General features: G+C 45.4%; 1 protein-coding gene across 2 annotated transcripts in view; it reads right to left on the bottom strand.

The window, feature by feature from the left end:
* LOC121646286 (tumor necrosis factor alpha-induced protein 2-like) overlaps positions 1-16,303 on the bottom strand; it is a 63,553-nt gene that overhangs the window by 18,489 nt on the left and 28,761 nt on the right. For both annotated transcript variants that reach the window (XM_041995195.1, XM_041995194.1), the window contains exons 2-3: positions 10,286-10,786; positions 9,889-10,127 (exon numbers count right to left, since the gene is read on the bottom strand). In XM_041995195.1, coding sequence (XP_041851129.1) covers positions 9,889-10,127; positions 10,286-10,749 — 703 coding nt within the window. In that variant the 5' untranslated portion in view covers positions 10,750-10,786. The remainder of the gene's footprint in view (positions 1-9,888; positions 10,128-10,285; positions 10,787-16,303) is intronic.

The following is a 16,303-nucleotide window of genomic DNA, read 5'->3' as shown; positions in this document are numbered from 1 at the left end:
GGTCAAGGGTAAATTCCACATGGGAACATTACGCCAGTCTTTCAGCACCCTCTCCAACCCCCTCCCCTCGTTAAGACCTGGAGGCAGCAGATTCCAGGTACTCACAAAAACCACGAGTCTCCTGAAAGCTGGACTTTCTTTGTAGCATGAGCTGATGGAAACACCTCCGCATCAACATGCAGGACAACTCTGAGGCTGAAAATATTTCAAGCACATATTCACGACGGCAATCAGGTCCATGGTGGACATGACCGTCCACATCCAGGACGGTCACGTCCAGAGAACCGTAACCATGGGAACAATATGGGATCATCACATCAGGTCAGGGGAGCTGTGGCTGGTAAAGACACAAGTAAATTAGATTTAAGCTCACAGCGTCCCCCCACGCTGCCTCTACAGTCGTCTTCAGGACGCTGCAAACTAGAAGCTGTGACAAACAGCAGATGTAATTAAAATCAACTATAATCCCATCCTGACACATCATCCTGGGACATTCTGGGACTCTGAGCTGCTAACCTTGGATGTGTTACCATGTCAACGCTGCAAAATATATGTTTTAACCCTTGACAGTGATGTTTATAATGTATATATGTGCAAAAAGGTGGTAGTAGAGCAAAGAAAGTCAAAATAAAAACCAATGAATGAAGACGAGGAGACAAGCTGCAGGTGTCCGATGGTTTGGATCAGACCAACGATATTAAATACAACTTTCTGGTACAGTTACTTTGATCTTTTTAACAGTTAAGAATAGAGCAGCAACACATCTGGAAAAAGTTGGACCAGGAGCAACAAAAGGCTGGAAAAGTACCTGGTACAAACCAGAAACACCTGGAGGAGCATCTGACAACTAATCATCCCTGAAACCCACTAATGCAGGTTAAAGCTCCATCATGCAGAGAAGAAGCCAGATGTGAAGAGGATCCAGAACCAGCTTCTTCCGTCTTCTCTGGACCAAAGCTCATTTAAAATGGTCTGAGGCAAAGTGGAAACCTGGATGAAGATGTGAACTAGTTTGTGGAAAGCATGGACGGCGTGTCCTGCAGACTAAAGAGGAGAGGGAGCATCCAGCTTGTTATCAGTGGACAGGTGAAAAGCTGCATCTCTGATGGGATGGGGCTGCATTAGTGCCTATGGCGTGGGCAGCTTCCACATCTGTGAAGCTCCATCAATGCTGAAAAGTACATGGAGGTTTTAGAGCAACATCTGCTCCCATCCAGACAACGTCTCTTTCAGGGAAGACCTTGCAGATTTCAGCAAGACGATGCTGAACCACATCCTGCATCCATCACAGCAGCTTCACAGGAGAAGATATGAGGCCAGATCAGTCTCAATAAGAATGAACTCACGCCAGGTGTTTCACAAATGCACATGCTCTGGTTTGCATTCGTATTTCAGAATCGGAAATGCACACAATCTGTTTCACAAATGCACACGCTGTGGTTCACAAATATAATTTTGAGGCACACTTGTAAGATTATACGAATTGCTGAACGTGCATTTACGAACTGCTTCTCATTTGTGAACATCTCTGCATTCGTGAGAGAATTCTCTGCGGTGGATTTTGAGACTCCCCTGACGCCGCAGTGTAACGAATCTCACCATTGGTTGACTAATCTGTCAATCAAATTTCCGAGTGTGATTGACAGATTCATCAGTCAATCAGGTGTGTTTGCATTCAGCCAATCATACTGCTACTTACATTTTCTCCACACTTTTAGACCTGTCGCAGAGCTAATACTGCTATTTGAGCATGGTAGTTAAAGTCCAACTAGCGGGCAGACATGGAGGAGACGCAACAATCACAACCTGTAAGTAACACATTTATCTTACATTCCCTCGTTGTAGATCATGTAATGTTATCGAATTAACTGATTGACTGATGAATCTGTCAATCACACTCGGAAATTTGATTGACAGATTAGTCAACCAATGGTGAGATTCGTTACACTGCGGCGTCAGGGGAGTCTCAAAATCCACCGCAGAGAATTCTCTCACGAATGCAGAGATGTTCACAAATGAGAAGCAGTTCGTAAATGCACGTTCAGCAATTCGTATAATCTTACAAGTGTGCCTCAAAATTATATTTGTGAACCACAGCGTGTGCATTTGTGAAACAGATTGTGTGCATTTCCGATTCTGAAATACGAATGCAAACCAGAGCGTGTGCATTTGTGAAACACCTGGCGTGAGTTCATTCTTATTGAGACTGATCTGGCCTCATAAGAAGAGTCCGGCTGCTGAACTGGCCTGCCTGCAGTCCAGACCTTTCACCAGTACACAACATCTGGAGCATCACTGAAGCAGGAATCCAGCAACCAAGGTCCAGGACTGTAGAGAAGCTAGAATCCTGCATCAGACCAGAATGGGACGACATTCCTCTCCAGCTGTACGTATTCTTCTTCATACAGCTCAGTTTTGTATCTGTCAGGTTCATGGACGTACAACCTGCAGGAGTTGATCTTATCAGCAGCATCACAGCAGTGATGATGGTTTGTTCTCTACCAGCAGACCCACAAACACACAGCTCAGATTCTCTGAACAAACCAACAAATATTTGATTTCACAACAGAAATCTGTGCGTTGGTCGGCTGAGCTTTAAAACAGTCCAGCTGCTTCCATCACACGGACGGAAGCTTCCAGATCGTCCTCACCGCTGCCTGTTTGGATGTGTTGTAATCACACGCTGTGGAAAGGAGACGGATGACGGCACTCGTCTGATTAATGTTTACCAGGCAGGCATCACTCTGCTCCATCTGTGATGAGATTTTATGGAACATTAGCTCTGAACTCTGGATGAGGATCATTGTAGTGCTGCAACAGGACCAGGCAGGTCCGGTGGTCATGCAGCAGTGCTGAGCGGAGCGAGCTGCATACCTGCAGCATGCAGCTCCTTAACCGTAACCATGGGCTCGGTTCTCAGCTTCAGAACATGAGAAGTCAGAATGCATGACGACGAGCAGCCAAACACAGAGTCAAGCTGAGGTCAGCAGAGCGCCTGAACTCCTCACAGGAACACCGTTAGACTGTAGGAGCTGGACCCTGAACGCAACACCCAAGGAAATGTCTTCATTTGGCACTTTAACTAAACGTAACAAAGAAAAGATCATATCATACATGTATGTTCAATTCATTACCAGTGATAACTCAGAATACTTATCATAATGCAAAAGGTGGCCACTAGGGGGCAGAAGACACGCATCACATTGTATAAACAGGGTTTGGGGAAAAGTTTTTACCAATAAGTAAAAAAACTGCATAAATCAGAGCTGAAACATCAGACTGTAAAGAGTTCTTCTCGGTTTTACAGAAAACTGAGCATCATCTTCGATCTCTTGAAGGAGATTTTTATCCAGTTTATGTGCAGCGCAGTTTTCTTCTGGACATTTAGGATCTGTATCAGGTAAATGTAGACAAAGAAAGACCCTACCAAGCATCACCATCCAAACCAAACACAGTTCAGACCCCCAGCAGTTCTATGTGAATGTAGAAAGCAGGAGAACATCTCTGTCCATTTTAGAGCTTCAGCTAGTTTCTGCACACAAACATGAGTCACATGACAGCAGAGACTCTGCTCGTTCCGGAGACGTCCGTCTCATCACGGTGGGACAGAAACTCTGGAGCTAGCAGCCAGAACCAGAAACCAGGTCTTACTGCTGCTGTTAGTGGTGAAAAGTTTGATTCCAGCTCTAAAAACTCTGCTAACGTGTTCTTGTTTGACATGAACCATGAAGGTCCTGCTGGTTGCCATGGAGACGCAGGAGGTTTTATAGTGAAGGCTTCTCTTCCTATCATGGACTTTGTTGGCTTCACGTCGCTCTGGATTCGTTCACTCTGCAGCTCAGTTCCGATTTTTTGCTCATATGTGACTCATTTTGGATTTTTTAATGACAGTCTGAACGGCACAAACCCGACCCAGACCACCTCCCTATGTGGTCCTAGTTCGGATACGCATCCGATCTGTGTGGAAGCGACCTCTGTCTGAACAGTCGCGTCGCATTTCATCCGACTTTGGCGTCACAGAAGTCAGACGAACATCACAATTCTGTGTTGTTATATGGTAATGGTCTGTACTTATAAAGCACTTTAACCCAAAGCGCTTTACATATACATTACACACACATTCACACACACACATTCACACACACATTCACACACACGTTCACACACACACATTCACACACACGTTCACACACTGATGGTGGAAGCTGCCATGCAAGGCGTTGAATCACGACTCATCAGGAGCAAATCTTTCTTCAGTGCTAGTTTAGGTGTGATGGTGACGTTTTTATTAATGGGGACTTTCACATTTTTCATCTTCTTTTCCGTAAGTTTTCAAATGTTTTCTTTACTTTCACTTTATCAAAACATGAAGATGTCAGCGTGATGAAGATCTCAGCGTGATGAAGATGTCAGCGTGATGAAGATGTCAGCGTGATGAAGATGTCAGCGTGATGAAGATGTCAGCGTGATGAAGATGTCAGCGTGATGAAGATGTCAGCGTGATGAAGATCTCAGCGTGATGAAGATGTCAGCGTGATGAAGATGTCAGCGTGATGAAGATCTCAGCGTGATGAAGATGTCAGCGTGATGAAGATGTCAGCGTGATGAAGATCTCAGCGTGATGAAGATGTCAGCGTGATGAAGATGTCAGCGTGATGAAGATGTCAGCGTGATGAAGATCTCAGCGTGATGAAGATCTCAGCGTGATGAAGATGTCAGCGTGATGAAGATGTCAGCGTGATGAAGATGTCAGCGTGATGAAGATCTCAGCGTGATGAAGATGTCAGCGTGATGAAGATGTCAGCGTGATGAAGATCTCAGCGTGATGAAGATGTCAGCGTGATGAAGATGTCAGCGTGATGAAGATCTCAGCGTGATGAAGATGTCAGCGTGATGAAGATGTCAGCGTGATGAAGATCTCAGCGTGATGAAGATGTCAGCGTGATGAAGATGTCAGCGTGATGAAGATGTCAGCGTGATGAAGATCTCAGCGTGATGAAGATGTCAGCGTGATGAAGATCTCAGCGTGATGAAGATGTCAGCGTGATGAAGATGTCAGCGTGATGAAGATCTCAGCGTGATGAAGATCTCAGCGTGATGAAGATGTCAGCGTGATGAAGATCTCAGCGTGATGAAGATGTCAGCGTGATGAAGATGTCAGCGTGATGAAGATCTCAGCGTGATGAAGATCTCAGCGTGATGAAGATGTCAGCGTGATGAAGATGTCAGCGTGATGAAGATCTCAGCGTGATGAAGATGTCAGCGTGATGAAGATCTCAGCGTGATGAAGATGTCAGCGTGATGAAGATGTCAGCGTGATGAAGATCTCAGCGTGATGAAGATCTCAGCGTGATGAAGATGTCAGCGTGATGAAGATGTCAGCGTGATGAAGATCTCAGCGTGATGAAGATGTCAGCGTGATGAAGATGTCAGCGTGATGAAGATGTCAGCGTGATGAAGATGTCAGCGTGATGAAGATGTCAGTGGATTTAAACATTAAGACCTGCAGTGTGACGTAACTGAAGGACAATGTGGGGAAATCCCTGGATCCTCCTGATTCTGACCATTGATAGAGGTGTTCATCATCATCATCATCGGCCAACGGCTTTCTGAGATATTTACCTGCATCTCTATTAACCACCTGGACACCTGCTCAGGTTGACTTTTACCTTCTGCTGCAGCCCCGTTCCTCCTCAGAAAGGACTTTACTCGTTCATAGATGAACTGGCTGCTGTTCTCTGGTTTTCACTGAAAGCAACATGTTTTTCTTTCAGGAGGAGGAAACATTTACATTTTCTACTGTGTTCCAGATGAATTTACTCTGACACAGTAACACATATCTGGATTCTGATCCGTCTCAGCTTCGTATAGAGACCAGGATTATACTTACAGCCCTGGTAGTTGTGAGGATGAATTTAATTTATTGTAGGAAAGTCACTTCGGCCCTGTCAGGAAAGGGTTAATGAACGTTCTAACTATGACTATTCTAAACTTTTCTCCTTTCGTTTCTGCAGCTGTCGGTTGCAGATCTCAGACCTCATAATGTTTCTTCAAAGTCAGAATTTTCTTCAGGAATGTTTTGTATTCCTCACTAATTCATGTCTTTCTGGAACAAAGTGAAGCATTTTGGGATTTCTTCCTTGGTCTCTGCCGGCGTTCGGAGCAGTTCAGCTTAGATTTAGCTTTTTCTTTGCAGCCTCTGCTTTGTGTTTCACAGATTAAATGAAGCATTTTCCTCTTTGTGTTTCTTGATGCGAGCAGCTTTAACAGTTTAACACAACTCCGACTCAGAAGCGGACCTGGATCAGAGTCTGGCAGCTGGACTCTCACAGAGCTGCTTTGTTTCTTCAATAAACAGGATTAAAATGTCAGAGCTGTTTGTACCTGCATCATCTTCATCATCACCATCATCACACACCCACCTGTAACCTGACCTGCTGATCCGGTGGTTTTACCAGCGTCTGAAAATAAACCCTCATCTGAGCCTCCAGAACGTCACAGTCCATCGAAAACCCAAAACTTTATTAGAAGTCGCTGCAGGGCAGGAACATTAACCAGGTACCCCAGACCTGGTCCACAGTCATGGTTCCAGTGTCCTGGTCCAGAAACCTGGTCCAGAGTCCCAGTTTAAAGTCTTGATCCGGTTTTCACATCTTCATCTCTGACTTTGTTGTAACTTTCTAAACTGGTCTAGATCTACAGTTCTCCAGTTTTCTGAAGGTCTTTCAAAGATTTTCTTTGGACATGTTCTGCTTCCTTCCCCTCATTAGCAGTCCAGGCCTGGTTTCAGTTCCAGTCCAGGTCCTGGTACCAGATCCAGTCCAGGTCCTGGTACCAGACCAGTTCCGAGGATCTTAACTCGGAACCCTTCAGGATAAAAAAGGCTCCTAACCCGCAGGATGAAGCAGAGATGTGTCGACACATTAACAGAGAACATAGCAAAGAACCGGTTTAAACTGGAACTTCAGGCATCATTTGTTCCCGTTTCTTATATTCATGTGTGAAACCAGCAAAGATCAGAGAGTCTGACAGACAGAAAACAGGATTTCTGCAGCAACAAGGAGATTTCCAAACACCTGGCTTATCTCAGCGTGGAGGCAGAAACTGGACACGTGGAGGACAGAAGAAGAACTAAAGAAGGACTAAAAGCTCTCTACAGCAGATGAACAGGAGCTGAAAGTCCAGAAGAAAACCAGGACAGCAGCAGAATTTTTTATATTATTTATCTTTACTTTAACTTTTAAACGCCTGGCCTTAGATGAGAGGAGTTCCCACTTTATCGCGTTAACCTGTTATCGCGTTTAGTTCGGGTGGCCTCTCCTTTTTACTGCAAATCTAATTTACCTTCAATAAAATGACCCTGACCTTCAAACCTGAATCAGCTTTCCAGGTGAGAGAGGAGTCAGTGTGTGGGCTGGTGTAATGATGACAGAGGTTTACAGTTCTGAGCAGAAATGCATCATGAGGTCAAAGATCAGAGATTTTAAAGTCACTAAAACATCAACATTCCTGATATTTTATAAACCGAATGATTAACAGAGAAAATAAAGGAAGTGTTTGAACTAGAAGTAAACAGCAGGATAATAATGTATGAACATGTAAACAAGGGTGTGGAGGAACTCACACACACTCTAATGGCCGGGTAAACAGGGTGGGATAAACAATAGACGCCCTTAGAAAGTTTCCAGGACGGCACATATTTATAATATCTCACACACACACACACACACACACACACACACACACACACACACACACACACACACACACGCTTGGACAGTAACCATTATATAGACATTGTATTAACTTCCATTCAACCAAACCTTGATTCACACGTTAATTTCATCTGGAAATACTGTTCTGCCTCTTCAGGACCAGGCTTCAGACCCCATAATGACCCATAACGACTGCTGGTCCCAGAAAGGTCAGTAATTATACCAGCCGAGCTCCTAACGAGGAAACAAAACACTTCCCACTCAGACACCAGTGTCTGGTGGCTTCCCTGCAACTCTGTCACCTTCACTGACTCCCGGCCCTTCCAGCGTTCGTTGTCAGCGTCCCACAGATGGTGGAGGGAGCGGATAAGATCAGCTGTGTTGTGTTAAAACAAACTGGATTATAAAACTGGACCGCTGCGTTTACAGAAGGAAAATACCTGAAGACGGGACCTGCATCATAACCCAACTCAAAGCAGCATTTCTTCTACACAAACACGTCTTCTGAATCTGTTCAGTCGTACGTTCAAGGACAAACTTTTCATTTTGTTTTACATTAGAGCAAGTACCTGACAGGTGTGATGCTGAACAGCTGATCCAGTTTCCTGCTGACTTCCTGTTAACCAGTTATCAAATCAGCAGCCAGTAACTGGATCATTCATCCCGTTCACAGAACCTCATACTGTGTAACTGCAACATTACACTAGAAATATCAGCTTCTTCTTCCCAACAATCAGTTTTAAATGAATAAGTTTCATCATAAAAACTGAGAAAATTCACATAGTAGTTTGACGATGTCAGATACCAGGATGATGTTAGGAATAACCAACCTTATCAGAACTACAAAGAAATCCAGCTATTAGTGTGTGTGTGTGTGTGGGGGGGGGGGGGGGGGGGGGCAATGTTTACAGTGTTATGGGACATATTCTAATCTCTCATACTTAATCCACTTATTACTGCAGATTATTGTTTCACTTCTTCCATTTCCATAACAACTTCTGCTCATAAGTTGCTCTGCATTTAAAAAAATCCAAATAAAAAAATACATCAACACGTGGCCTGATCAGAAAAAGTTTGTTATAAATTTTGGCGATACATGCACGATTTTTCCTGAAAATCACAAAAAGTGCTCAATTTCTCCCATCAAAATGATTTTATCTATCACACGTCTTATAAGTAGTGAATACTTTTATAGAAACTTCATTCAAAGTTTAAAAGGGTCATGATGTTCAAAACTTTTTATGTCTAAAAAGAATGTTTAATATATTTCACAATCATAGAGAATCATAATTTAAGGTTTTTGAAATTTTAGAAATTTGCTTTAAAGCGTGTACACTCTGGGGTGATGATGTCACACGAATTTTACTCCTCAAACTTAATCAGAAAACTTCTCAAACAAGATTCTTTTACATCTACAGTTTTTTATGTTCATACACAAGTTACATATCAAAACGAAGGTATTTTCCCTTCTTTCACCCAATGTGACCATCGTTAGGATCGGTCTCAGGGTTTTCTCCCAAATCCCCTCTCAGCACAAAGTGCACCCACCACTGGCTCCATTGAGTTTCATTCATTTACAACTTTTTCTCCTCAAATCAGGTGGGGAGGGGTCTTTTTAACCTGCCATGACAACCAGACAGAACACAGTAGAATCATAAAAAAACATCTGTGTGTTCAGCAGACTCTTCTGCTGCCCACAGTGTAAGAATTTGTTTGACTTTTACACAGTGACAGTTTGTTGAAGGTTTGCAACGAGCCTGAAATCAACTGAAATCTGAGCCTTTGTGGCTGCATCTGAGACTTTTGGCGTGTCCTAATTCAGGGTCTGCACACTTTGAAGTGCGGATTCATCGGCCACATACGTCATCGCGGTGTGTGAAGTACTGTCCCAGAATTTGAAGGAGCCTTCGAAGAACACACTCCGAAGTGTGCAGACCCTGAAGTGGGACACACCTTTTATGGAGAGGGAAGACATTGTTCTCATAGCAACATTAACAACCAGGCTCAGAAGACACTGTTGTCATAGCAATGTTGACCATCAGGCTCTGTTCTGTGTGCCATTGGAATGATGGAAACACCCCTCATATGCACACATATCGCATTAACGTTGCTATGCTAGCAGGTGAAGGCTGGTACTAAATAACTGCATCGGGGCCAGGTCTTGTTCTCTTACCTGACAGAGGCTCTCTGGGTTTTACCTCCTCCACCACCTCCTCCTGCACTGGCTGGTCCTCGGGGCTCTGCGATGAGCGGTCAGCCATGGACTCCCTCTTCAGCTTCCCCAGGTTCATCATTTTCTTGAGGGACAGGCGGAGGCTGACGGAGTCACCGTCGTTCTCTGAACCGTTCAGCTCGCCGTTGGTGAGTGAATCCTTGCGGGAGCTGAGGGAGTCTCGATATTTCCCTGCAAACCTGGAAGACAGACCACAGACAATCAACTGAATCTAGCCTTTTTTAACATCCCTGTATAGGGGGGGTGGGGGTGGGTGAGGAAGTAAGCTTTCAAGTGAAAGATCATGATCATGCCCACAGGAAGTGGGTTCAACCCTCCTCCCGACGTTCCAGCCTACCTGAGCAGACTTCCCTCTGAGCTCCTCCTCCCTCTCCTCTTCTTCTGTGACGGTGAAGGTGTCCCTTGCATGGAGCCCTGAGGAGATGGCGTGCCACTGTCTTTGCTCCTCCCCGACATTCTCAGGTTCTTCCTCAGCTTGTCGAGACTCTTCAGCGGCGACTTGAAGGTGAAGGAACCCTTTCCTGAGCCTCCTCCGCTTCCCTTCTTCCCCTCATTGGCCTCGTTCTCATCCTCCTCGTCCTCAAACGGGTTGCGGTCCCTGGGCACGGCACCGTCCAGCAGAGAGTTGCCAGGTGACCAGTGGTGGCCATGGCTGCCATTACCATGGATACCATCATCGTCATTTTCAAAGGGATTGTGGTGGGGCGTGATGTTGAGGCTCATCCTGCGGATGAATAGGGCGTTGTCTAAAGTCGGACCACCACCTTTCAGGCGCACTGGGAGGTTCTTGAGGATGGGCATGATGGAGCCGGGGAAGGGGGGACGGGAAGGGGGGAACCTGAGGAGAAAGGGTGGAGAAAGCCATCAATCAAAGAGCTGAAAAAACCGGTGTCCTCTGGTGGGTGGATGCTGGTAACCATGGTCTGTCTCCATGTAAAAGTAAAAAGTAAAAAAGTTGAGTGTTTTCACTTTAAATAAATTTTCATCTTAAATTTAAATGTACAAAAGTTTTAATCCAGTTCAGATTTATTAAAGAGGGTTTCACGATTTTTACGGTCACAGTGGCTGCAACTGATTCTGTGGAGTTAAAATGAATCAAAAGTTAAAAAACAACCAAAACAAGGAGCCTGTTCCCAGAGTAACCAGAACCCCTCATTATATTTGCTTCAGTCAATGGAAAAAAACAAAATAAAGACAGGACTAAATTAAAATATAATTAAATATGAAATAAATCAGTAATGATAAATAAATAAAATTAAATAAAAAAAATTAAAATAAATACATTTTTAAAGGCACACTGTGTAACATTTTCTGTTTTCTGGCCAGAATCCATGTCTGCATGTATAATATGTGTTATCATAGATTTGTTTATACATATGATGGGTAAGCCTGTATGGAAGCGCCATGGCGATCTGCCATCTTGAAACTACAAATAGGACCAACTACGTGTTTTCCCTGTGAGCCAGCGCACAGGAGGAGATAAACGAGAGGCTTACTGCCCCGGCAGGTTGGAAAATTTGTTAAATTGTTCTTCACAAAAATGCAGGGCCATGCATATGCAGCAGCAGCACAGGATCCGTTTCACCATCACCAAGAAGGAGAAAAAGAGGACTTAGAGGCAGCGTGACTAGACAATACGAAAGGTAGAAAGAGCTCAAGGCGAAAGACTGAAGCTGAGTCTGCAGCTGTCTCCTCGACAAGTAAATCAAGGCTGCTGCCTAAATTTTTCATTCGGTGTTGTTACACAGTGTTGCTTGTTACCATGGTTACCATGGGCAGCACAACAGCAGTTTCGGCTAAAATACACCAGCCTCGTTGGTACAAGTGCGTGTTTACGTAGTTTTAGTCACTTCCACAGTAAAGTGTGTCCCTAACTTCAACCAGGTGTGCATGGGCCACGTTACAGTTGCGCCGCAGATTCGTTCCGACCTCCGTGGCAGATCAGTCCACACCGCGAGCATGTCAGATGCGGAGCGTCCGCAAGTTCAGTCTGCCTAGCTAGATCCACAAGATCACGAAATCACAGGAGAATCTTGTGATTCTCCACTTCCAGGATAAACATCTCGTCGTCCATGATGAAAATAAACAGATCCCCTGACCGGTTACATTGTTTACCAGCGCAAATCTGCACGGGAGCTTTTATTTTGAAAATTACCGGAAGCTTTTACACTGCTCCTGTGTCTGATTTCCTGTCTGCCCCTATTGGAACTGCTGAGCTTGACACATTATGGACGTGTCTCTGTCAAAACACAGTGTATATGTTTAGTGGAGAGCCACGACAAGGCGCCTCTGGCATGCTTCTGGCACGCTTCTGGCATGCTTCTGGCATGCACAGTAGCGCCCGGTGGGAACCAAAACATTTACTAAAATAGCTGCCCATGGCTGTATGTGGCTGCGGAGGCCGCGGTGCAGCCAGAACGTGATGCACACACACCCAGTGGAAACTGGCCTTTACAGTTGTGGCAGAGCCAGACTAAAACCTGAGGGAAGGCTTTATGAGCTGGTTTTACCGTAACAAAAAAATGGGGCTGCTGATGCCAGTTTCAGGTTGCTGGTATTGTGAAGGGGCGGAAGTCCGGTTGCTGCTATTGTGATGGGGCGGAAGTCCGGTTGCTGGTATTGTGAAGGGGCGGAAGTCCGGTTGCTGGTATTGTGATGGGGCGGAAGTCCGGTTGCTGGTATTGTGATGGGGCGGAAGTCCGGTTGCTGCTATTGTGATGGGGCGGAAGTCCGGTTGCTGGTATTGTGAAGGGGCGGAAGTCCGGTTGCTGGTATTGTGAAGGGGCGGGAGTCCGGTTGCTGGTATTGTGATGGGGCGGAAGTCCGGTTGCTGGTATTGTGATGGGGCGGAAGTCCCGTTGCTGGTATTGTGAAGGGGCGGAAGTCCGGTTGCTGGTATTGTGAAGGGGCGGAAGTCCGGTTGCTGGTATTGTGATGGGGCGGAAGTCCAGTTGCTGGTATTGTAAAGGGGCGGAAGTCCGGTTGCTGGTATTGTGAAGGGGCGGAAGTCCGGTTGCTGGTATTGTGAAGGGGCGGAAGTCCGGTTGCTGGTATTGTGATGGGGTGGAAGTCCGGTTGCTGGTATTGTGAAGGGGCGGAAGTCCGGTTGCTGGTATTGTGATGGGGCGGAAGTCCGGTTGCTGGTATTGTGAAGGGGCGGAAGTCCGGTTGCTGGTATTGTGAAGGGGCGGAAGTCCGGTTGCTGGTATTGTGATGGGGCGGAAGTCCGGTTGCTGGTATTGTGATGGGGCGGAAGTCCGGTTGCTGGTATTGTGAAGGGGCGGAAGTCCGGTTGCTGGTATTGTGAAGGGGCGGAAGTCCGGTTGCTGGTATTGTGATGGGGCGGAAGTCCGGTTGCTGGTATTGTGATGGGGCGTAAGTCCGGTTGCTGGTATTGTGAAGGGGCGGAAGTCCGGTTGCTGGTATTGTGATGGGGCGGAAGTCCGGTTGCTGGTATTGTGATGGGGCGGAAGTCCGGTTGCTGGTATTGTGATGGGGCGGAAGTCCGGTTGCTGGTATTGTGATGGGGCGGAAGTCCGGTTGCTGGTATTGTGATGGGGCGGAAGTCCGGTTGCTGGTATTGTGAAGGGGCGGAAGTCCGGTTGCTGGTATTGTGAATTAAGAGGAAGTAGGCAAATTGCATTGTTGTGAATATGGCAGTGGTGAATAAAGTAAACTTTCAACTTCAGAAGTTGAAAGTTAACAGTTCTTTGTGTGTAACAGAGGGAACTCTGTTAACTATGGGCTGACGTGCTTTCATCTGTGTTGAGGCTTTTTGATACACAGCGGCTGCTGTTTTGTTTGAGAAAGTAAGACGATAGAATGCGCGACATGATTCCAACTTTAGATGGCGGTAATTCTGACACAACGTCCCTTTAAAAAGACCAGAAGCAGCTTGTTGTGATCATTAACTTTGTTCCCATTATGTTGTGACACATGAACGCCTCCATTTCAGGACAGGAGGGTTGCATAACTCTGTTGGCTTCCATCTCTGACATGCTGATAAGACCCCACCCTCTCTGATATCAGTCAAACTTTATAACAGAAGCCTGTCACCATGGCAACACATCCGCCTCCTCCTAGAAGGAGGTTATCTGAACCACCGATGGAGGAGGGGTTAAAGGAGAACGTTAAAAAAACACTGAAATCTGAAGTTCGTCTGTCGGACGTCTTTTCATGGAGCGTCTTCATCATCTTTTTGAAGAAGGTTTGCTTAACTCACGTGCAGGACAAACCTGTGTGTGAAGGTGTTTACACACATATGCACGCCTGTTGTGTGTGGCCTCTAAGTGCACACACTCCAACGGACCCCTAACACTTCTGGCTTCATTGTGAAACCTCATTCACGCCCAGCACCGAACGTTCAGCTGGACAAAGTCTGATCAGTGATTCATCCCGTTCACCGACTTGGCGCCATGGCAACAGGGAGTGCCCATTGCTGACTGGCCGGAAGCCGACTGTAAATTTCCAACACGTCCAGATTTACGAGTGTGGATAAGATCTTCCAATAGATGCAAAATCAGAAATTATATATTTGGATTTCCATATTTTTAATACATTTATTATAAGTAATAAAGTTATTATGATGTTCAGAGACATGAAGCATCCTCCCAGGACCGAAGCCTCTGAACCTCCTCTGGGAATTTATGAAGAACCGAACCGGCCAGTGTTAGTAAATCTGACCGAGGTCAACAGGATCCTCCGGGTGGTAAAGCAGCAGCTGCCACATGTCCCCTCAGCCAGAAAACAGGAAGACAAAGACTCATAAAGTCTTCAAACATTAACAGACGGGCAGGCGTTACCGAGCAGAGATCAGCTTTGTGACGCCCTAATGATTCACAGGAAACCCTTTAATCATTAAATCTGCCTTCAGGTGTTTCTGTAACCCTGAGCAGCCATCATGAAAAAGGCCATGTTCAAACACAGATAAAACTCATTTCTATTCTTCTCCATATTCCTCCTCCTGTAAGCAGCTTCTTCCTTTTAATGTCGGTGTTTTGTTTGATTATTCTCGTCTTGTGAATAATTTAGTGATTTAATCTTCCTCATGTTCCCTCAGCTTTAGGCTGCTGTACTGACCAGATTCTTAATGAGGAAACTTATTACAGTCATTTCATGAACCCTTAAATTTCCGAGCCAATTTTTTATTGGTTTTGGTCCCACTGGTTATTATTATTACTTTATTTGAGCCAGCATGTAGAAACTGAACCTTTTAATCCAATGAGGCTAAAATGATGTAAAATGAATGTATGAATAGATGTAGCAGCATAAAGACCAGAAGAAGAAAGCAGAATTTATTACTAACAGAACTTTGTAGAAATAACACACTGATCAACAGTGACCAAACCTTTTCAGGAGGAAAACAAACACACAACAGAAACTATGAAGTTTTCTCCTCCAGTTTTCATGAAAAGTTGTTTTAAGAGTTAAAGCTCGACTTTCAGGACAGTCGGCGTCCAGCATTTGAATGAAAGTCAAAGGAACGTCCTCTGAAGTGACGGAAACACGTCTGAGGTGGTGGACTGGGAGCGGATGTTGTTCAAGTTGTTGGTTTCCAGTTTGGCCAGCTCAGAACACACTGCTGCTGCCAGAAATAGCCACACACACACACACACACACGCATAGCGATCCCGGGTGAAGTGGGAAGTGATTCAGAGCTGGTGTGTTTCCATAAATACCCAGCAGCCCCAGCGGCGCTCACACACAGCCTGTTTTCTTCAAGAGGGTCGCAGGGCATCGCAGAAGCTGCCGGACACAAACAATGGAGCGGAAAGGACGGCGATAGTGTGACGGACTCCTGGGTCTCATGTCGCCCCTGACTGTGGTGCAGGGGCCAGGCTGGCAGGATGATGAGGGGCCCCTGGGCACCCATACATCAAAGGCCCTCCACTCATCCTCCACAATGAAACACCCGGAATAAAAGACTTTTCTCTTTTTTGTGACTGATTAGCTCAGAGTTTCACCATCTCTGAATGGTGGTCAGCAGCACTGGAGCACCACAAGGTACTGTACTCTCACCATTTCCCTTCACACTGTGCACCTCAGACCTCCAGAACAGCTCTGAGTCCTGTCATCTGCACAAATATTTTGATTACTCTGCAGCTGTGGAGCGTTTTAGTGACGGAAAAGAAGCTGAGCTCTAAAAAAGATGCTGTGTAAATAACATTCCATCCTCCACGAGAACAGAGAACAAGCCCAGAGCATCAAGATGGTTTTTGATCAGGGGGATCTTTTTATCCAGAGCAAAGCTTTGCTTAAATTTATCTGAAGGTAATTTAAAGAGACACAGTTGTTTTTCCTACTTTATTAATCCCAGCTGGGAAATTCTTTCTCTGCATTTAACCCATCCTGGTTG

This window comes from Melanotaenia boesemani, chromosome 9 (assembly GCF_017639745.1).
Source record: "Melanotaenia boesemani isolate fMelBoe1 chromosome 9, fMelBoe1.pri, whole genome shotgun sequence".
NCBI classification, from domain to species: domain Eukaryota; kingdom Metazoa; phylum Chordata; class Actinopteri; order Atheriniformes; family Melanotaeniidae; genus Melanotaenia; species Melanotaenia boesemani.
Note: the sequence above shows the minus strand (reverse complement) of the source record. Positions and strands in the feature narration are given on the sequence as shown.